Below are 21,807 nucleotides of genomic sequence, written 5' to 3'. Positions count from 1 at the left end.
ATGGCTCAGAGGTTAAGAGCATTGCCTGTTCTTCCAAAAGGTCTTGAGTTCAATTCCCAGCAACCACATGGTGGCTCACAACCATCTCATAATGGGGTCTGGTGCCCTCTTCTGGCCTGCGGGTATACACACAGACAGAATATTGTATACATAATAAAAAAAAAAGAATACACGCTTATTCCCTTTAAAAAAAAAAAGACTGGATTTGTTTATTTGTTTTGTTTTGTTTTATATGTATGAGGCCTATGTGTATGTGTGCCATATGCATGCTTGGTGTTCACAGCAGCCACAAGAGGATATTGGTTTCCCTGGAACTGGAGTTCCACAGTGTGTGTGAGTGCTAGGAATTGCCCAGGTTCTCTGACAGAGTAGTCAGTAATCTTAACCACTGAGCCTTTTATCCAGCCCAGACTAGATATTCTTTTTTTTTTTAAATTAATTAAACTTATTCATTTATTTTACATCCCAACTGCAGTTTTCCCTCGCTCCTCTACTCCCATTCCCTTCCTCCACTTCCTCCAGACTAGATACTCTTTTTGTTTTAGATCTTCCATTTTAATTTACATATACACATAAAATATTTTTTAAAGTCTACACAAAGCCCCCACTCTGTTTCAAGACCATTTTTGTAGCCTAAGAAAACTGTCCTTGAAGAGCCAGATTTCAAGGTCTGTATTCTACTCCAAGCCAAGGCAGAGTCGGCTCATGGTAGAGTACATACCTTTGGGAGGCAGAGACTAAGAGAGCAGTCATGGCCCACTCCCATCCAAATGTCTACCGACATACGCCTAAGTTGTCAACTACTTATAACAGAACAAAAGTACCCAGAACCTGGCAGAAGAAACCAATGTGTGATGAGTCCCTGAGAGACACAGATCGTCTCTGGCTTGTCTCTTGAAGCTTACAAAATAAGGGTGTGGTTTTAGCAGCATAGTCATTTTGAATACTTTTTATGATAGCCAGGCCTGTGAGTAGTGTGCAATTAGACTTCCCTTCATCTGTCAGATGTGGGTAGACAATCATTTGCCTCAGGGTAGTGTCTGAAGGCAGACGTCTGCTGTGGGAACCTTTGCATATGTTGTGGCCGTGATCTTTTCCACCTCTCCTCCTGTTTCTACTTTGTGATAAAGGCCATGAGTCAGTTTTACCTGAGCTGCTTGGGACCAGTAAGAGCCAACCCCGCTTTCTCGCTTCAGAGTCTTGCTCTGCCCAGACCTAACTGCGGCATGGCTGCTCTGCTGTTTGCAGCTTCACTCAGTAGTCCCTTGGTCATGTTTTTTGTGGTCTTGTTGTCTCTTGGAGATCATAGTTAAGAATTAGTAAGGGAGCTGGGTGGTGGTGGTGCACACACTTGGGAGGCAGAGGCAGGCGAATCTCTTGAGTTCAAGGCTAGTGTGGTTTACAGAGTTAGTTCCAGGACAGTCAGAGCTACACAAAGAAACTGGTTCAGAAAAACAAAAGAATTTGGAGTTGGTCTCATCTTTTAAGTACAGATGCCTGTCAACTGCTGACAGATTATGCCGGTAAGCTTGTAAGTTGAAGATAACAGAAGCTGAGAATACACTATGAGAGTATCCTGTGTCTTACCAACCCAACAAAAAACAGAATTATTAAAGATTTAATTTTATGTATGTGAGTGTCTCCAGAATATTGATGGTTGAATGTGTCCTCCTTTTGCCTATTCCAGATGTTATGTTCTGTCTACAGAACACAGTGTGTTGGCTTTGTCATTACGATCGTCCAGGTGAGTGTTGGTGTTGGGGTGGGAAGTGAGAAGGAACAACCCAGAAGACTCAGTGTGGATTGCATTTCCTGTGCTTCTGCCTTATCCGTCCAAGGGTCGGGTGGGATTCAGGTTGCTAGAAGAGTCCTGGCTCTTGTCTCATAAGAAATGGTTCACTTACCTAAATGTGGGAGTCTAAGGTAACAAGATGGTACTGGGGAGGGGAGGTGTCTGGTTCCAAAGTTCATTGTTGGGGTAAGTATGTTGGGGTAGAAGGAACTGGCAGTAATCCATTTATCCCATGACTAGAAATAGGTGTTGCCAACGCCAGGCTTTAAACGGGCCTCTCTCTGGCTTGTTTCTGCATAGCTAGCTGTCAGACACGTAGCCCTGGCCTGGCAGGACTGCGGGGGTGAGCAGGCTGGGCTCTGTAGACTGTAGTCCTTTAGGTGCAGAGACGGTCACACATATGTGATTACTGCAGGTGTACTGGGGAGCAGCACTGGTTAAAGGGATGTGTATGTAAGCCTTGCATTCCTTTAGGGCAAACAGAGAAGCAAAAAGTAAAATTGAAGATCCAGAGATTAACTCCATCCAGGATGTCAAGGAAGGGCAGCTTCTGAGGGGCTATGTGAAAACTGTCCTGTCAGATGGTGTGCTCGTAGGGTGAGTAACATCCAGAGACCGCTTCTGTGGGCTGCTCGCTTGGTCTTGAGCATGCTGCCTCCTCCCCCAGGTATCTTTGATAAGAATGTAGAAGAAAGCTTATATATTATCAGCTTGTAAAATTCCAAAAATGCTTATTTTTTTATCTTAATGTATATGAATGTTTTGCATGCTTGTATGCATGTATGTGTAAGGTGTATTCCTGGTGCTCTGATGTGTGTAGAAGTCAGAAGAGGGTATCAGATCCCATGGAACTGGTGTTACAGATGGCTGTGAGCCACCATACGGGTGCTAGGAGCCAAACCTGGGTCCTAGAAGAGCAGCAGCAAGTGATCTTAAACATGAAGCCATCTCTGCAGACCTAAAAATTTTAAATACTTTTTTTTAGTTTTGAGTTATTTCTTGTTTGGTGTTTTAGAAAAAGAATGATATTTCCAGTTTTAGGTTCTGGATTTCCTGATTTTAGTGTTTGATCATGATTCTTTGTTGTGCTGTTGTTTTTATTTATTTATCTGTTTATCTTTTTATTTTGGGGGCAAGGTCTTGCTTTGAGACTGTCCTGTATATAGGATACCATATAGACCAGGCTGTCTTTGAACTCAGAGATTCACTTGCCTCTGCCTCCTGGGTGCTGGGATTAAAGGTGTGCACCACCACCACCTGGCCTCATGGTTCTTAATGTGGTCACATCGTGTTCCTAAGCACAGCACATTCCCTGCTCTGTCTCCTCTCTTCTGTCTGTTTAGCGGTTTGTAATTTAGACATGGTGCTGTAGTGGATACAGTGAACCTGGGCAGCTGGTGTGGTGGTACAGCAGAGGCAGGAGGATCTCTGAGTTTAGGGTTAGCCTGGCCTACATAGCAAATTCAAGGCCAGCTACGACAGCATAGCTCAGTGATGGGGCCATTGCCTAGCTTCCCTGGGATGGATTTTCAGTACCACAAACAAAATCTGAATTCATAGTTTCATTATACATGATAATTTGTTCCAGTTTCCAAAACCAACTTTATCCTCCTGGATGCCATGAACCAATGTCTCATATATCCTGTCAAAGTGGAGACACTGGGTGTGGTTGGGACTGTGTTGTGTTTGTACCCACAGGACTCTCTTGTCTGTCTCTCTTTCAGCCTTGGGCCTTCAGTTGTGGGTTTGGCCCTGTACTCACATGTGTCTCAGTGTAGCCCACCCAGGAAAGAGCTTTATGACCATTACCTCCCCAAGGGAAAGCTGGTCACTGCTAAGATCCTACGGTAGGTGTTCTTTCTCCCTGCTCCTTCTGTCCCTCTTTGTTTGGTATGAATTAGACCCCTTCTCTGAGAGCCTTGGGAGGAGATTCTGAGGTAAACTCAGGGCATGAGGGCATGGGTAGTGATGCATGTGTATTCAAGGAGTGAAAACCCTTTGATGTGAGCTCCAGCCTTAGCTCCGGAGTAGACATGGCCTCTGTTGTTGGTGCTGAAGCAGGTCCATCCTAGATGACTTTTTCCATGGAGCAGATGAAATGTGTAACTCCTCCCTGGGAATGCTGAGCATTCTAAGTCAGGTGGGGCAGAGCCAGCTCTGACTGATAAAGAAGCCTGCCTACTGCTGAGTTAAGGTCTGGACACTGGACAGCCTGCGGTGCCAGTCACTTTCTGTCCTTACTTCCTGCCTTATTCTCTTCCTGCATTAGCGTGAACCCCGAGAAGAGCCAGGTAAAGCTGTCACTCCTTCCCAGCGACACTGGGAAGCCGGACGTGTTTTCTGCCTCCCCAGAACCACCACTTCTGAACCAAAAGGAGAGGAAAGAAGGGGCTGAGGAGAGGGCCCTAAAAGAAGAAGAGAAAGAGCAAAAGAGCCAAAAAAGGAAAGAGAAGAACCAGAAGGGGCAGGAGGAGACGGAGTTGTTCAGCCAGGAGAAGAAAGAGCCCCAGAAGTCACAGAGGAGCAGGCAGGGCAAGCGGGAGCGCCAGGAGCCTGCGAGTGAACAGGTGGGTGCTCAGGGAGGGTCACACCTTGCCTCACCCGCCTCCCCAGCCTTCTCTCTAAGAGTACCATGAGGGCGAAGAGAAACGTCTCTTCCTACACCCCCACCATTTCAGGAAAGAGTGAGCAAGAGACCGAAGCAGTCTGGGGCACCAGAAGAGGACGACAGTGGTGTGGAAGTCTATTACCGGGAGGGAGAAGATGAGATGGAGCAGCGGGAGGTGTTGCCCAGGGTAAGGGTCATCACCAAATGGAGGGAAAGACTTCTTGGGGGAGGAGTTCCTTGTGTTCTTTTTAAAGAACTCTGCTGTGCCAGCCCCATCCTCATTACCTCATTTTCTGTAAGACAGTGGCTGATGGGTAGCTGCCTCAGCCAGTCTAGCTCCTTGACTGGGTCTGTAAACATTAATAACATGTTTATCAAGAGCTGAATGAGAGAGGTGGGCAGATGGTGAACCCAGGCTCTTCACAGGTGCTGCTTGAGCAGAGAGGCTGTGGGAGTTTCAGCCATGGGGCAGGGCTCCTTCACTTTTGTCAGTCAGTACTTCTGCCGTCAGCATTTCTGTCCCAGACCTACTACTGTGAGCACGCGCGAGTGTGTTTGCATCTTACAAAGTCATTGTCTAAGAAACTGATTTAGAAAGAGGATTTTAAGTTACTGTTGTCCCCTCAGGAGACTGAGACTGAGGGGGGCTTTGGGATGGCTGTAGGCAGGGGACAGGGAACAGTCTGGTCTGTGCTTCCCTCAGTGTTCTGTGATCCTGCAGGGAAAGCAGGCAGAGCCCGCAGAGGTGCCCCGGCTGCAGCTCTCTTCAGGCTTCATTTGGGACGTGGGGCTTGACTCTCTGACTCCAGCCTTGCCACTCCGAGGAGAGAGCTCAGACAGCGAGGAGGATGAGAAGCCAAAGCAAGCCAAGGTGCCGTATTTCCAGGGCATTGCTTCTCTTGCAGAGATTCCTGTGCCCTTTTCCAGTTAGGTGTCTTCCTGGGGTGGTTCATGGACTGTCCTGTGAACCCATGGCTTCTGCCTCAGCTTTCCCCTGGGCTTGAAGGAGCAGGTGACTCACTTTCTTCCTTCCATGCAGAAGAAGAAGGGCAAGAAGGAAAGGGAGCTGGAGAAACAGAAGGCAGAGAAGGAACTGTCGCGCATGGAGGAGGCACTCATGGACCCTGGGCGACAGCCTGAGTCGGCGGATGACTTTGACCGACTGGTGTTGAGCTCCCCTGACAGTTCGATCCTGTGGCTGCAGTACATGGCTTTCCACCTGCAGGCCACTGAGATCGAGAAGGCCCGCGCTGTCGCTGAGAGGGCCCTGAAAACCATCTCCTTCAGGTCTGGGCTAAGGCTCTTCACTTTGTCTTTGCTTACAGAGTTTGCCACCATGGCTTATTTCTTCCTGGACAGGCTAGTGGCAGTCCATGGTCTTTCAGGCTCATCTTGCAAGTGTGGCCACCAGAAACGGATTACTCATTTATATTTTATGGTCCTCTTTGATGAAATCACTATAGCAACATTTACTAGTCTCTGTGTGCTAGCAAGGTTCCTGGTTAAAACAAGCAAAGCAGGGAGAGCTCGGCACCCGCTTGGGTGTGAACCTATTCTTGGCAGAGCGGGGGTGGCTTTCTGAAGCCTGGTGTGGAGCAGTGACACTTTTCTGCTTTGCTCCCTTCGTGGGGGAAGAGAATCAGATCCAGGATTCTGTTCCACTTCAATATTAGGCCAGTTTGTAATCTGTGTAATCTGAAGACTTCCTTCCAGGAGTGGGGGGAGAAATAGGGAGGCCCAGACATGGCAGTAAGCTAGGTCCCCTTCCAGTGGGCTGCAGTGGAGACAGTCTCAGTGTCTGCACTTAGAGGTGAGACTTGAGGACATAGATAGTTGTTCCCTGGGAGAGAGCTAGTTCTGGGCCTCCAGCTCTGAACTGATAGAACTCATGTTCTACCCACTCCACCTCCAGAGAGGAGCAGGAAAAGCTGAATGTGTGGGTGGCACTGCTGAACCTCGAAAACATGTACGGCTCTCAGGAGTCCTTGACTAAGGTCTTCGAGCGGGCTGTGCAGTACAATGAGCCTCTCAAGGTTTTCCTGCATCTGGCTGACATCTACACCAAGTCAGAGAAGTTCAAGGTAAGATGTTAGGCTCTGAGCCTACTTGCCCCAGGCCACCAGACTTTTGAACAGGCCAGCAGTGTGTGAGAACCCCACCTCCTGGTTTCCCCATACTGTCTCATTCCAGCCTCGTAGACCCCCTTCCCTCTGCTTTCCCTTGCTATTCTCACACCTGTCTTCTGTCCGGGACTTTCTTCCCTGGAGGGGTTACTTGGAGACTCCTCCCTCCCAATCTCCCCACCTTCCTGGAATATCATAGCCTGTCCTTTCCGCCCGAGTGCCACACACAAAAGTGTCTTTCCACAGGAAGCAGGTGAGCTGTACAACCGGATGCTGAAACGCTTTCGGCAGGAGAAGGCTGTCTGGATCAAATATGGCGCTTTTGTTTTGCGGAGGAGTCAGCCTGGGGCCAGTCACCGTGTGCTGCAGCGAGCCCTGGAGTGCCTGCCCACCAAGGAGCGTGAGTGCTCTTCCCAGTTCCTAAACACTCAGGCCTGACACCTGTAAGTGGCAAGTGGGATCTCCTGAATTAGGAGAACTGATGCTATGCTTGTCAGATGCTGGACCCCAAAAGATGGAAGAGCAAAAACAATTAGCACTGATTCTGTTGTCCATGGGCCTAAGAATAGGGGTGTCTGCAAGGCTTGTGTGTGTATTTGGTTTCAAACCCACAGTGTCCTTTTGGGGTTTGTCTCTTATCCTAGATCTTGGCCCTAGAGCAATGAATCAGACTAACCCTGTCCCCATAGCATAATGTGCTGTGGGGAGGGGTCTCTGCAATTGTCTTGCCTCTGACCAGTCCTTTCTCCACAGATGTGGACGTGATTACCAAGTTTGCCCAGCTAGAGTTCCAGCTGGGGGATGCAGAACGGGCTAAAGCCATTTTTGAAAACACACTGAGCACCTACCCAAAACGCACAGATGTCTGGTCAGTCTACATTGACATGACCATCAAGCATGGCAGCCAGAAGGAAGTCAGGTGAGGGCGGACGACAGTCAGGGCTGACTTCTGGTGGGGTCTGAGGTGGGAGGGGAATTTGGCCATGCTGGTGATGTTTACCCACCCATGGCAGCTTTGACATGGCTCCCCTGGTCCACTTGACTTCTCCTTTCCAGTCCTCGTATGTCTGAACCCTCTGCTGGGATCCCACATGAGTCACATTGTGCCTGCCTCTCTTGGCAGAACCTTCATGGGCAGACTTTCACTTTTGTCCCCCACAGTCCCTTCTAGGCAAGGAGGGTTGGAGGTGGGTAGATAAAGCAGGCTCCAGAAAGAACAAGTGCCTCATTCTTGCCTTTCTGTGGTTTACGTTTGGCTTCTGTCATTATGTATCCCATCCCAGTAGCTTTGTCGTCTTCACCATGTAATTTGTCTGTGGCAGGAGTCCATACTAATGATTACAGGGACCTAGGGCCTGAGAGCAGGTTGGGGAGTACTAGCTAGAAGTCATGTGGTAGGGACCCTGAGGGAATTGCTCCCGTGGTCTTCCTCATAGGGACATCTTTGAACGCGTCATCCATCTGAGCCTGGCCCCTAAGAAGATGAAGTTCTTCTTCAAGCGTTACCTGGATTACGAGAAGCAGCACGGCACCGAGAAGGACGTGCAGGCTGTCAAGGCGAAGGCCCTGGAGTATGTGGAGGCCAAGAGCTCGGCATTGGAGGACTAGCAGCTCTAGGCTCATTGGACACTGTAGCAGCAGGCAGCCCAGCCTGCAGCAGGCACCTTGGACACTTAGGAAGTGGTTGTCTGAAGACAGTTTAAGTGCTGCTTTTTCTGCAGCATGCCGGGAACAATCCTGTCAGAATAAAGAATTCTGAGAGGCTTTCTCCTTTTAAAAAATAAAATTAAATTTAAAAAAAAATATTTTTTTTTGAGACAGGGTTCTCACTGTTTGGTCCTGGCTGGCCTAGAACCTGCTGTGTAGACCTGGCCAGCCTTGAGCTAAGAAATCTACTGCCTCTGCCTCCCAATTGCTGGGATTAAAGGCGTAAACTATCTCTTCTTGTTTTAAAAAATATGTATATATATTTTTTTTTAAATTTAGGGTTCTACAGATTGAGCCAAGACCTTACACATGCTAAGCAAGTGTTCTTCAACTAAACTCCACCCAGCCCTTGAGGTTTAATGCTCTTGTTTTGTTTTATGTAACACATTACGTCGTCTTCTTTCCTGAGGCTGCTCCGTTTTTCCAGGCAACAGTCTCTCGGGTTTTCAGAAAAAAACAAGTGTTCCTTTCCGGAGAGTTTGCAGCAGTCTTAGAGCAGAAAGGCAAAGGCTAGTGTTTTCATGGTCAGGATCCCACTTTGTCCCTTGGCAAGCTCTCAGGCCATACCCGAGAGGGTGTAGGGAAGACATTGTCTCAGGTCAGCCCGAACTGTCAGCCCTGTTGTGGAGGCTGGGAGATTGAGAGGAGGACAGAGGAAGAATCCAGAAGACCTGAGGAAAGCTGAAAGTATGGTTCAACTGTCTACTCTCCACCCACTCCCAAAGCCTAGACCTCCTGAAGTCTGTCACAGCCCAGAAGTCTGGGTGCCAGCACAGACCCTACCACCAGTTGGTGTCTTTTGGGGGTGGAGGGGTCTTGTGCCTAAGGGAATTAAAAGCTTTCTCTGACAACCTAAATTGTTCTCTGAGTTTTCTGTGGGAAATGACTGGGTTGGATGCCAGGAAGCAAGACAGAGACGAGGGAGGGCATGAGGTTTTGAGTGTGTAGCTAGTTGATGCAGGACTGAGGAGAAAGAGCTGAAGCCCACTGGTTCTTGGAGTTCATTTAGTACAACCTGGCCAGGGCAGGATCTTCTAATACCATGTTTTCCCCTGAGCTGCCCACTCCAAAGGTCAGGAGAAACCAGGTAGAGACGCAACTCTTGGGCAGGTCATGTGACCTGCCTTTGCAGTGCTCTTGTGGTCCCCTTTAGTCCTGTTCCATCTCCTCTCAAAGTGGGCTGTACACCCTTGTCAATTGCACAAACACCAGTTTAGGCTTTTAAAGTAAGAAAAGCTTTATCAAAAAGTTTAAATATATAAAATTACACCAGAGGTATACAGTGGAAGCAGCTTCCTATCTGTACATACAGGAGTTGGGCATCCCTATGCAGTTAGACACAAGTTAACTGCACAGTTACAAATAACGAGCCCCCCAGTGGGTTGTACTGGCACCAGGCTCTACCAGCTGATGCTTCTCAGCTTGCAGGCCCACCAAAGATCACCCACATACTGAAGGACCAGCTCTGGGGAAGCCTATAGCTGTGAACAGTGTGTTGGTGGCTACAGATGATTTCAGCAAGTCTGGGAAATCAGATCCCCCCCCACCCAATCCGTCTCACCCCACCCTCCAGTCTCTGGACCATGTAGTCCACAAGATCCTTACAAACTCCTAGCTGTTTTATGTCCCCTTGGTCACTTGGTAATTAGACACTGTAGTTAACAGATCTGATGTTGCAGTGAGCATGCCATGAGGGTGTGTTGCAAAGAAGCAGGCTCTAGGAGGTGAGCAGGGCCATCTCCATGTTGTCAGGGGCTGTGCCATTACCTGTCAGGCCCTGGGCCCACTTGTGTAGGCGACTATAGAGTGGGAGGCCCTGGTTCTCACGGTACAAATAGACCCCAGTGATTGCATTCCACTGTGGTCGTGGCTGGGTGCCTTCCACTGGGAACTTGGCAACCAGCTCTTCATCATCCTTGTTGAGGGCCACAAAGCCAAAGAAACGGCGCACGTTGTTGGCGGCCAGCACCCTTGAGTGCACCTCCACTGTGCGCTGGAACAGCTGCTCCTCGTTGGTGCGGTACTGTGCCCAGTAGGCCTCCTGGCGGTAGCTGAGTGGCGAGCAGTAATGCTTGAGACACTTGGTCAGGAACACCAGGATGGCCACCACACCGATGAGCAACCATCCAAAGAGCTGGCCAGAGAATAGGCAGGACTCAGGGAGGGGCCCGACAACTGCCTGGACCCTGCCTGGGGGTGGGGGGGGGAGGAGCCTGGTGGAGGGGACGTGGGAGGTCGCGTGGAAAAGGAACAGATTCTGCTCTGCGGGCAAGCAGGACTTCCTCTTTTCTATTTTTACTCCCTTTAGCCCACACACTCTCCTGCGCTTAGGCTGTGCCTCTTGCCTTTTTTATTCTTCAGCCCCAAGGATGCATTTTCACCGGACTCTACCAAACCCAGCTCAGGAGCCAGGAGTGGAGCTCGGTGACAGAGCACATGTTAAGCATTCGAGGCTCCCATCCACAAAAAAGAAAAAAATTATCAAAATGTGGGTCAACTCAGAAGCATCTCTGAAGGCTTCAGAGGTCTCAGCCTCACACATCACTGCCTGTCCTTAGAGCAATTGCTGTGTGCTTGCTTCACACTAGGAAGATGCGAGTCTGCGGAGGGCCAGGACCTTGGATGCAATCTTTGCCTACTGCTCATCTATAGACCCGTGGATTAGTGACCAGTATTTCTGTATTTACCATCTTCCAGCTCTGAGGCTGACTTTAGCCCCGTTTCTCTGCTTCCTCCCTGCCCCCACCCCAAGCTGGCCTCAAGTACCTTTTAGCTAAGGATGGTCTTAAGTTTCTGCTCCTCCTGCCTCCACCTCCTGCGTGCTGAGGTTACAAGCGTGTACCACACCTAGTTTATACAGTGCTAGGGATCGAACATAGGACCTGATGTGTGCTAGGCATGCGTTCTACTGAGCTCCAGCTTAGCCTCACTCTTCTCTTGTGTTGTTACTGTTTAAAGAAATATTTTAGATGCTGTGTGTTGGAAGGATGTACCTGTGTCAGGGGATATGTATATGTTTTGAGGGTATGTATATGTGTTGGGGAATATATACATGTGTTGGGGTATGTGTTGGGGGTATATACATGTGCTGGGGTATATGTTGAGAGGTATGTATATGTATTGGGGTATGTACATGTGCTGGGATATATATATGTATTGGGGAGTATGTACATGTGTTGGGGAGTATGTACATGTGTTGGAGTATGTATATGTATTGGGGGTATGTACGTGTGTTGGGGAATATGTACATGTGTTGGGGAGTATGTACATGTGTTGGGGTATGTACATGTGTTGAGAAGGTTTTTTGGTTTAGTTTTTGTTTTTTTGTTACTGCAGAGTCCAGAGGGCATCGAATTCCCTGGAGCTAGTTACAAGTAGTTGTGAGCTGCCTAACGTGGGTGTTGGGAACTGAACTCAGGTCCTCTGTAAGAGCCATACTTCAGTCTTTACCCAGCCACTTCTCCAACTCTCCTCCTCTTCATTGAGAGGATGGTCCAAACTGGCCCTTAATTTACTATGTAGCTAAAATTGACCCTGAACTCAGATCCTCTTATATTTACCTCCCTAGTAGTGAATTACAGCAAGATACAGTACAGGCAGCTAACTTAGGTTTCTTTCTTTCTATCTATCTTTCTTTTTTTCTTTCTGATTTCCTTCCTTCCTTCCTTCCTTCCTTCCTTCCTTCCTTCCTTCCTTCCTTCCTTCCTTTTTTAATGTGTATGAGTGTTTTGCCTGCACATAAGTCTGTATACTATGGGTGTGCCTAGTGCCCCCAGAGGCCATTGAATCCCCTGGAACTGGAATTACAGATGGTTGTGAGCTATCATGTGTGTGCTGGGAACTGAACTCAGGTTCTCTGAAGGAGGAGTGCCCCGGGTTCTCTCCAGCCCCTAGCTTAGGTTTCATACATTTTCATGGAAAGCACATCCTTTAGAGAGTCTTGTGTTTGCTGTCTCCCTCATCTTCTGCTTCTGAAGTCACACTCAGTTCAAACTGTGCTTTTGATCATTATTATTTATTATTTATTTTTGTTTCTTTATGTGCACTGGTGTTTCACCTGAATCTATGTCTGTGTGAGGATACTGGATCCCCTGGAACTGAATCCCCAGCTGATTGTGAGCTGCCATGAGGGTGCTGGGACTTGAACCTGGGTCCTGTGGAAGAGGCCATTTCCCTAGCCCCGGGCATTCTTTTGACCTCTTTCCCCTTGACCAGCTTCTAAACAGGATGCAGGGAACGCTGTTGCTAGCTGAAGCAGCAGTAGCGTGCCTCTTCCTGACCTGCCCCAAGAGTGAGGCTGGCTCACTGCTGGGGCAGGAATATGGTCATCCCTGGAGTCAACCAGGTTCCACTAGCAACTCAAAACCCACAGCAGCTATTTCTGAGGTGGCCTGCAGGGGCCAAAGCCCAATAAGCTAGGGTAAGGATAATAATCTCAGCAGGTAGATTGGGAACAGCCCGGTGGTGTAATGGGATGTGGGATGCTTTCTCTGGGATTCCTAAGTGCTTAAAACTGTCTCTAGGAGCTGCAAGTGGAGCCTGGTGGCAAAGCACATGCTTGGCATTCATGAGGACTTGGGTTCCATTCCTAGCACTCAAAGGCAAATCAGAGACACGGCCCTGTGATGATTAATCGTCCCTTGCTCCACAGAATACTAAGTCACAGTTAACCTGCTCTGAGGTCATCTAGGGCTTCCCTGGAGAGCTGCCCATTTTAACACTGGACCATCCAATTGTGTACCACCCTATCAGCTCCACTGTGGGAGGGGAGGAAGAAGGCTGCCCTTCACACAGCTCCTTACCTGGGACTCATACTTAAGCCTCCGGCTGACCTCTTCTCGGAAGCCCGCCAGGTTGGCAGGGCCCTCTCCACAAGGGAACCTGGCCAGGATCTCTGTGGCGTGAGCTGAGGGGAAGCCTTCCTCCCCAGCTGTGAGCGAGGAGGGGTCCACAAACTCACTGAGAGCACAGACGTAGGCCTCCCCTCGTAGCAGAGAGATGACGGACCAGGTGACAGGGGCCACTGCTGCACGGCCCAGGATGGAGCTTAGGAGGAGGAAGTTGGGGGCAGCAGAGCAGTTCTTGGCCCTCCGATACTGGCACTCAGCGACCAGGTTCCAAGTGTGGTTGTTGAGGATGACTCCGATGAGGAAGAGCGCCAGAGCAGGCACTCCAATGGCTGTCAGCCCATACAGGTAGTTCCGGGCAGGTGAGCAGGGGCAGTGGAACGCCACCACGGAGAACAGCTCCTGACTGCCCACTGTGCCCAGGGCCACCAGTCCATTGAAAATCATCACATCCTTGCTCTTGAAGAACAGAGAGAGGAAGCGGAAGTTCTCTGCGATCAAGGCAGCCATGGTGACTGGTGGGCTAGGGGCTTAGGAGGAGGCAGCAGAGGACGGTGGGATTGGTGGCTTCTGGTGAGACTCGGAAGGATCGCAGGCAGGAGGACATCCGAAGGCAGAGCATGACTATGCCATTTTATCACCTACGGTGGCCGAGCTGGTGCTTCCTGTGAAACACAGATGACTGATAATGTCTGCCTCTGAACACGGACTGAGGGATGCTGCTGTGGTCAAACAGGTCGGGGAGGAGGGAGCTCAGGGCCCCCATGGAAATGGTGGTACCCATGGTTGCTGCCAGGTGCCAGGTGCTCTCAATCCATAGTGCCTATCCTCACGAGTCTATACAGTATCCTTGGCAACCCCTGGCATCCTTGTGTACCCGCCCCTCCACGAGGGTGAACCAATCCCTGGCCAGAGCCACGTGTAAATAAACGGCAGGCCTCAAGTTCAAGATCAGGTCTGCCTGCTCTGAATAACTGAAGGTCTTTTTGCCACTGCTGGTTTCTCATCAGGAGGATCAAGCATGGCTGGAGGTGTTAGGTGATAGGGGATGACTTCTGTCTGGGATTCCTATGCTAAGGATTTGGGACATGTGGAGGGTGTGATATGGATGTCCTAGTGAACAAAAACAGCCTGCCTGGAGCTGTGGGTGGCAGGAGAGGAGGGTCAGGCCCTCTGGAACAGGGCAAGTTCGACATGAGATGCCAGCATCCTTGGGTGCACAAAACCCTTTCATTTTGGAGACCTCAGGGTCTCAACACACTTTACACCTTCTCTCCAGCCCTCTGTACTCAACTGGGAAAAAGCTAAGTCATTTTGGTACCTGACCCCTTCCTGGGAGCGTTAGGGGGACAGTAAATGATGCCTGATAGTCAGTCGTTCAACATCTAAAGCTCTTACTCTGTCAGGTCTACCGGTCGAGTATGAGTCTTCTGATGGCAAAGATCAGAAAATGAAGACCCGAGGAGGACTGGTGTCTTGCCCAAGGTCAGGCAAATTTGGAGGAGTTGGGCGAGGTTTTGATCATGACTTGAGAATACTGAGCTAAGCTAGTGCCCCTGTTCACAACCTCCTTCAGACCTTGCTCCCCTCAAAACTTCCCTACACAGCATTCTGCAGGAGCACTGCTCCAGAAGCCTAGGCCTGATACCTTTAGCACTTGCCAGCCACAGGCAGCCTTAGTGGGGTCCAGGCACACTGTATCCATCCATCCTCCCCTGAATCGGCGACTGCAGGAGAGTTGGCACCCTGCCAGAAGTGGCCTTGGCCTCGGGCTCTTCGGAAGTTTAGCCCTAATTCTTTTCCCAGGCTCCACCCACACACCCAGAGAGACAGGCAGGGTGTGGCTCAGTGTCCATCCCAGCAGGGGAATGAAAAAAAAAAAAACCAACCCAAAAACAAGACCAAAAGAAGCCTGGAAGTGGAGAGAGGGGTTAGCTGTAAAGAGAGACAGGGGAGCCTGTGCCGGCTTATAGCCGCATCCCTTTTCCTTTTGTCGCCTCTGTCAAAGGTGCCAGATGGGCACAGGCAGGGCCATGTGGCTATGTGGGCTCCAGGAGGAGTAGGCAAAGTTTAAAGCCCAGAGATCCTGAATCTCCCCAGTTCAAAACTCAGAGATCCTGAATAATCCCACAAGGAAGGGACCTCCTCCTGTTGCTGGTGATAAACAAGCTAGAGGCAACCCCATCCCTCCCTTTATCCCTTCCATCCCTTCTTTTCTCCCTTCTGTTCCTCCCTTTCTCCTTTCCTGGCACCCAATTAGTAGTGGCCCTGGGCCCTTAAACCCACCCAATGTTAAAATACAAGATGCCCGATCCGTGGGTAATGAGCAGAGGCCGGACCAGGCCACATCTTCTGAGATTATTATGCCAGGGCCCTCTTCCTAAGGACAGGAGACTGCTAGGCTGCTAGGGAAGGGAGTGGGAATAACACGTCCATGTCCCGAGTGAGGGACCTATACCAGGGGTTCCCTCTCCACACAATCCCTGGAGGCTGCCTGGGACCAACCTGCCAGTTCCTTTGATAAAAGCACACCCCAGGAAGGGGCGCCTCCTTACCTGGGGCTGGCTGCAGACACCGTGGCCTTGACTTCCTGGGCTGGCCTCTCAGAGTGACAGCAGTGTGGGTACTGCGGACCCTGGACAGACTCAGGGCTGCAAGGCAAAGTGGGCCTCACGGTGGCGGCTTCACCGCTTTTGCGTTTGAAAGCAACAGGGCTTTGGGCTCCGGTTACAAACAAACTTAACGCCAGGCGTCTATAGATGAAGTGCAGGCATCTGCAGACAAATTTAACTCCAGAAAAAGAGAGACAGAAACAGCGGCATGGAACTTTCTCGCTTGCGAATGGAAAAACAGCCTCCCAGCGCCAAGCAGAGGAGGGCGGGCTGCTGAGGGCGGCGCGAGACAGAAACAGAGGAAGTAGAGGAGCGGTCTAGGCTGCTGTGTCCTGTCCCAGCCCGCCTCTGGGCCCGCTGTGGCTGGCCCTACTGGCCCTGCCTCGACTCTACCCTATGCACCCCTCAGGGGCCATCTGGGAAGGTCTAGGCAAGAGCGAGGCGGGGCCCTCCAGGAGATCTTGCCCAGGCTTGCCCTCCAGGCCAGTTTAAAAAACAGCCCCCATGCTAGACGCCCACTGGCAGAAGCTTCTGGGAGTCAGGGCAGAGGCGGGCGTTCAGGATTGATGGTGATGTTCCAGAATACAAAAGGTCAAGACCCGGGTCCCCTCTGCCCTTTCTCTAACATCCTGCCTTTGTCTGTACCAACCATCCCCAGAAGAAGCCCTTCCCACCACAGTTCAGCTAATTCCCAGGCACTTCTCCATCCTCCTCTGTACAACTAACATCTGAATCAAGAAATCTGGGGATCCTCTGGGCGCCTAGAGCAGAGGTTGGGCAGAGGTAGAAATTAAAGGGAAGAAAGTTTCTAAGCTGCTCTGCCTGTCCCTGGAGTGCTCATGAACTCCTATCTCTGGGAGCTCACAAGCAAGACTGGAGAGTCAGGTACGCTGATGGGGAGAGTGCCAAGATGAACCCAGTGGCACCTAGGATTCAGAGAGATAGCCGCAGGGCCATCAGCTCTTCAGGGCTGTGACAGTGGAACTCACATCCTGTGGCAAGCTGAACTCCCCCGAGTCTGGCTTGTCTGTGTGGCGGGGATGGAGAGGAATCGTTATTTCTTTATCCTTGCTCTTCCACGAGCGCTTGCTCTTCCACAGGTTGGGGGCTAGCCTTAGCTCCCACCACTCTGGTGTTGGAAGCCCAGGTCTCCCCAAAGCTTTCTCTCACATTTGTTTCTCCAAGCACTTTCTGGCATTCTGTCCCGAGCGGAAGCCCCTGCACACCAATGCCTACTCGGTCTGTGTTCATCTGGTCCCTTCATTCAGGGCTGGAGTCAAGTTCCACTGTCTCTTCCCTGCCACCCTGGCCCCAGGGCTCCACCTAAGAGTGGAAGGATGGTGAAGGAGGGAAAATGAAAACGGGAAGGTCAGAGTGAGCTCTGAGGTGGGCAGGGCTGAGACTGAAAGATGGGAGCCTGCACCTCTGTCTCCTTTGTTTGGACAAGATTCCTGTCCCTTGGTTGGGGTTAGAGGAGGGGAAAGCAAGCAGCCCAGTGCCTCAGAGATGAACATGCACATTAACCACACTGCCCCAGATGTCTGCTATGTGCAGCGTGAGTTTATGCCTGGGGAACCCATGAGGTAGATGGCCCTCTCCCTCTTGCACAAATGAGAAAACTGAAACCCAGAAAATGGGGCGCTTGGCCCAGGGACACTCTTTGCAAATGCTAGAACCAGCATTTAACCCAGCTTTATCCCACCCTAGTCTTTACTTCCCCTCTTAGGCAACACCCTCATCTTCACCACACCTCAGGGCAAGTTCCTGAGGGAGCCTATGAGAAAATAAGAGTTCCTCAGATTCCATTTCTAGCTCGCAAGCCCCATGATGGTCTGCTTCCCTAACCTTGTGTGAGGATGTTAATTTGGAACTTGGTGTGAGGTAAACACGGAGTCTATCTCAAAAGCTGTCTAATGGCACACACCGTGGCCTCCCTCATATGGTCCTAGGTCTCGGCATCTTATCACGTGTCACTCTGGTGTGTCACGCCAGCTGAGTGTGTGACATTTAGCTCATTCTATCCTACCCAAGAAACTGGCTAAGATTATGAGAGGGCTGCTTGCCCTCGGATCCTTGAGCCGGAGCACGAGAGAAGTCTAGAACAAGAGGAAGTGCTGGGGTGTGGCCTTTGGAAGCCTAAGTGGGGACAGCGAGCTGGGATGGAAGGAAGAGCATCACAGGGAGGCTGGGTAAGGGACTCGGGTACCAGTCCTGGCACTATGCATCCTGCTCCCATCCCCAGATCTGAACACTTGCAATACTGCAACAGCAGGAGGTGAGGCACAGGGTGACACTGCTCCCAGGTCACCCAGGGCAGCATCACAGCTAGGGAGGTAAAGGTCCCTCAGCTCTAGGTTTCCTTTTTCGCGGCAGCAGTCAATGCCTGGGCTTGGAGCTGTGCCTCAGAATTGGTTTTCTGTCGACGTTGAGGGGCAAAGGGCTGTGGGTTCAGATCTCTGCTCCTGCCTCTGCAGTCAGTGACAGCTCACACTTTGCTGAAGTAGGTGGCCACTTCCTTGCGCGGAGGCCGGGGCTCACTCCCAACCCAGCCATTGCCCATCAGTGGTGCCTCCTGGCCCAGGCGCAGTGGAGGTTTGCATTCGTGCCAGCTTGTGAGCAGCTTGTTCATGGTGCCTTGGTCAGTGATACCACGCAGCTTCTCCTTCTCTTCCTCCGTCCTGTCAGAGGGGCTCTGGGCAGCCTCCGTGGTTGTGGCTGTGGCCGTGGCCGAGGCCAGCACTCCGTGGGTGTGACCCAGTTCCAGGTCATGGTTCATGGCTTCAAAGAACTGTTGGATACATACCTTAGCAAAGGCCTTGGCGTGCTCTGTGCAGGTCTCATCAAAGAGCTTACGCTCGATGTCGATGTAGTGCGACCAGTACTTGCTCTTGAGGAAGGCGGCCTGGGTGAAGCAGGGCCGCACAGAGCGCACCACGAATGCCAGCAACGTGGTCAGCAGCACAAAGGACCAGCCCAGTGCCTGTGGGGAGAGGCGGACATCAGCAGAACTACCTGCCCAGACCCCCAAAGTGCTTCTCTTCCACAGAGGAGAGCAGCCATGGACCACGTGACACCATCTCCCCATATACAAAATGGTCACATACTTCATCTCACAGGAACCAGATCCTGGGAGCATAGACCATGCTGCTTTGATGAGGCACTCAGTGGACAGGAGTTAACTCCACAGCTCAGAGTGAGGCCTCCCGGGTATGAATCCTGTCTCCACTTGATCTTTCTGTGTCTGGGTTTCTCTACCTCCAAGATGGGGCTACTGGCATAACACCTACCTCCCAGGGCTTTTATGAGAGCCAAATGAAATGAAGACTGTAAGACAACCCGCATAGAACTCTGCTAGACATCATGGTGGCACCACTTAGGGTCATGCCTCTTCCTTCAGAAGGTCTCTCCTGATTCCCCCGGGCCCATTGGGAGCCCTGGGACTTTCCTCCAGCTCCTGGGAATGACACCAGCTCTAAGTGAACACTTCCTCCACTGGTCTGAGCTGGACTCTCAAGGAATTCCAGAGACACCCTGGACAGTCCCCGAACTCCATTGGAAAGCACGGGACACATCTCTGACAGTAGTTCAGCCCAGAGCACAGGGCAGGACCCTCCCTGACTCCCATCTCCACAGAGCAGAGTTGGCACAAGTCAAGGAAGTGGGGGTAGGGGTGGGTGTGGTGTTAAGGGTGCCCAGTGGCTGCCGTGGGGGCGGGTGGGAGAATCCAGAACACATAACTCAGTCAGGGGGCTGCTTTTCATGTTGCTCACTAAGCCACTGGGGTCACAGAGGACTTGAGTTTTTCTCATGATTTGCTCTCTTTGACAATTTGATTTCTAGATAAAGTCAATTCTAAAGTGACTTCATAATTCGATCTCTACAAGTCACAGGGACTTGTCTACAACCAGGCTGCCTGTGGCCTCGGTGGGGACCTTCCAGCTTTCACAGTGTGGCAGTTTAAAAGCCAAGTGGACTGACAGCTGCTCTAGGCAGGGTCTGAGGCCTAGGGTGATGGGGCAAGGGCCTATGAATGGCGTAGACAGTCACAGTTAGAGAGCCTTGAGGTAGTCTGGGTGGTGACAGGGGCTGTGCAGGGAAAAGCATCCCCCTCCCGGGGGCGGGGTCTACACTGGCAAGGCCAGAGTGTGCTTGTTTCTCCAGCCCCACGGGAGCAGACACTTCATCACACAATTCGCTGCCCCAGGACGTGATGAACAAGTGGTCCTTAAAGCCATCTCCCAACAATCCATCTCCCTCACCCTGTTCAAGATACCCAGACCCCTCAGCTTCCACTCCCAGAGCAGGGAAGCACCAGCTGGGGGCATTTGCCAGGGAAATGTACCCAAATGGCTTAGCCTCCCACCGGCCTCACTGCTGCCTGGGCCTGGGAAAGGAAATGCATGCAAATTTCTCTCAGCCTCTCAGCTCCGAGCCCAGGATGAAGGAGGTGGGAAACCATACACGCTCTCCAGGTAACCTGGCTGAGAGGAGACATGGGCTCTGCCTTGAGTCTCAGCTAGGAAGGTTTGCCTCAACCCACAGCCACCTGAGGGAAATCCCCACTTTGAGAAGGGACCTTCCCAGAGGGACCCTGGCCTGTGAGGAGACCCAGCCCCCTCACCTGAGAGATGCAGCGCAAATACCGCACGGCCACCTCTCGGGCCAGCAGCCAGTTCCCATCATAGATCTCAGGGCAGGGTACGCGAGCCAGCAGGCGAGCCAGTTCTGTCGCAGGCAGGCCGGGCACCAGGCTGCCATTGCCTAGTGTGGCCACTGGCACCGCTGTGCAGAAGGCACAGAGAAAGCACTTGCCATCCAGCAGTGTGACGGCCACCCAGACGACAGGTGCGATGAGAGCTCGCTGGGCCATGGAACAGAACATGTAGCGTAGCACGGCTGGGTCCTTGGCCCGACGGCCGGCAGGGCGCTTCCACTCTTCAGCTAGCATGGATACATTGTTATTCATGACTAGGCCAAGCAGGAAAAGCACCAGCGGAGGCGTCAGCAGGATGCCCATGCTGTAGGCCATATTGTAGCCCGGCAAACAGGGGCAGTTGAAGTCAAAGGCAGAATACATCTGGGCACTGGCCAGCGCCATGATGCCGCAGATGCCGTTCATGAAGGACTCTTGGTTGGACTGCAAAAACTGAAAGATCATCCGAAACTTGTCCATTGTGTCCTGTGAGGGTCCTCAGCCTCTTCCCTTCTCACCGTGGCTTCTGTGGCTTCCCAGACAGTTCCTTAAGCCTCTCTGCCCACTGGGCAGCCATCTCATGACTGGGATCCGAGCTGGACTAGCCGAGCTCCGGGAAGGTGATGAGATCACTCTGACTCGGAGGAGCCTTCCTTCTACACAGGTGCTGGCAGAGAGGGCGCAGCTTGACCAATCCTGTGGGTACAGGCAGGACTGTGTCCCTCCCTCCCGCTTCCCGCCCCTTCTCTCCAGCTGCTTGCTGCCTAGAGAGCCACAAAGCTGCACCCAAGAGGACCACTTTTCTTTGGGTGCGGGACTCTCTGCAATGTCAGGACCCCAGGAAGCTCTTCCATCAGCTGAAACAATGATAATAAGATGACGGAGAAATGACGGTGGGGATAGAGGCTGTGGCAGGCAGTGGTAGTTGGATATTACTCATAAGAGGAATGGGGTGGTGTCCTGCGCTCGGTCTCGCCTGCAAGAACCACGCGGGACACATAGGATACTTCTGCAGAAAAGCTTTAATGCCCCTTGGGAGAGCGAGCATCAGCCAACATGGCGGAGACCCAGAAATGAAGGAAGCCATCCCTTATATATGAAACAGACCCTGCTTCGGGACGTGTCACTCTTGGATTGGTCAATTGTCCATAATCCCAGGTGAATGCCTCGGGAGTAGGCGGGGACAGTAGTGGAAAATTACCAACACGTGTGTGTTCACCTGGCGGTGAAGCCGGATGTCAGCGCCATCTTGTGATGGAGAATGTGGCTGTGGCCTTCTACAGGGTGGGCCACTCAGAGGGACCGGTGAGTGTGACATACAATAAAACTACCTGGGCTTGTCTTTCCTTTCTCTTTTGGAGACAAGGTCTCCAACTCGTTATGTAGCCAAGAAAGATCCAGAATTTCCCAATCCTCTTGTCTGTA

General features: G+C 51.3%; 3 protein-coding genes across 3 annotated transcripts in view; 1 reads left to right on the top strand and 2 right to left on the bottom strand.

The window, feature by feature from the left end:
* The window catches only part of Pdcd11 (programmed cell death 11), a 44,489-nt gene extending 35,402 nt beyond the window's left edge, over positions 1-9,087 (top strand). Inside the window, exons 26-36 of the mRNA XM_048438997.3 lie at positions 1,688-1,744; positions 2,267-2,389; positions 3,517-3,639; positions 4,062-4,359; positions 4,471-4,587; positions 5,122-5,271; positions 5,440-5,687; positions 6,313-6,481; positions 6,770-6,923; positions 7,277-7,442; positions 7,960-9,087. Of these exons, the coding sequence (XP_048294954.3) occupies positions 1,688-1,744; positions 2,267-2,389; positions 3,517-3,639; positions 4,062-4,359; positions 4,471-4,587; positions 5,122-5,271; positions 5,440-5,687; positions 6,313-6,481; positions 6,770-6,923; positions 7,277-7,442; positions 7,960-8,131 (1,777 nt within the window). The 3' untranslated portion in view covers positions 8,132-9,087. The remainder of the gene's footprint in view (positions 1-1,687; positions 1,745-2,266; positions 2,390-3,516; positions 3,640-4,061; positions 4,360-4,470; positions 4,588-5,121; positions 5,272-5,439; positions 5,688-6,312; positions 6,482-6,769; positions 6,924-7,276; positions 7,443-7,959) is intronic.
* A 355-nt stretch (positions 9,088-9,442) lies between these two features.
* On the bottom strand, positions 9,443-13,587 carry Calhm2 (calcium homeostasis modulator family member 2). The gene is made up of 2 exons (XM_087907831.1): positions 13,033-13,587; positions 9,443-10,364 (listed from the first exon to the last, which is right to left on the bottom strand). The coding sequence occupies exons 1-2, from the start codon at positions 13,585-13,587 to the stop codon at positions 9,948-9,950; spliced, it is 972 nt and encodes a 323-aa protein (XP_087763957.1). The 3' UTR covers positions 9,443-9,947.
* A 2,599-nt stretch (positions 13,588-16,186) lies between these two features.
* On the bottom strand, positions 16,187-21,026 carry Calhm1 (calcium homeostasis modulator 1). The gene is made up of 2 exons (XM_048438998.3): positions 20,311-21,026; positions 16,187-18,669 (listed from the first exon to the last, which is right to left on the bottom strand). The coding sequence occupies exons 1-2, from the start codon at positions 20,860-20,862 to the stop codon at positions 18,175-18,177; spliced, it is 1,047 nt and encodes a 348-aa protein (XP_048294955.1). The 5' UTR covers positions 20,863-21,026; the 3' UTR covers positions 16,187-18,174.
* Between the last annotated feature and the right edge of the window lie 781 nt (positions 21,027-21,807).

This window comes from Myodes glareolus, chromosome 7 (genome assembly GCF_982192425.1).
Source record: "Myodes glareolus chromosome 7, mMyoGla1.1, whole genome shotgun sequence".
Classification (NCBI taxonomy): domain Eukaryota; kingdom Metazoa; phylum Chordata; class Mammalia; order Rodentia; family Cricetidae; genus Myodes; species Myodes glareolus.
Note: the sequence above shows the minus strand (reverse complement) of the source record. Positions and strands in the feature narration are given on the sequence as shown.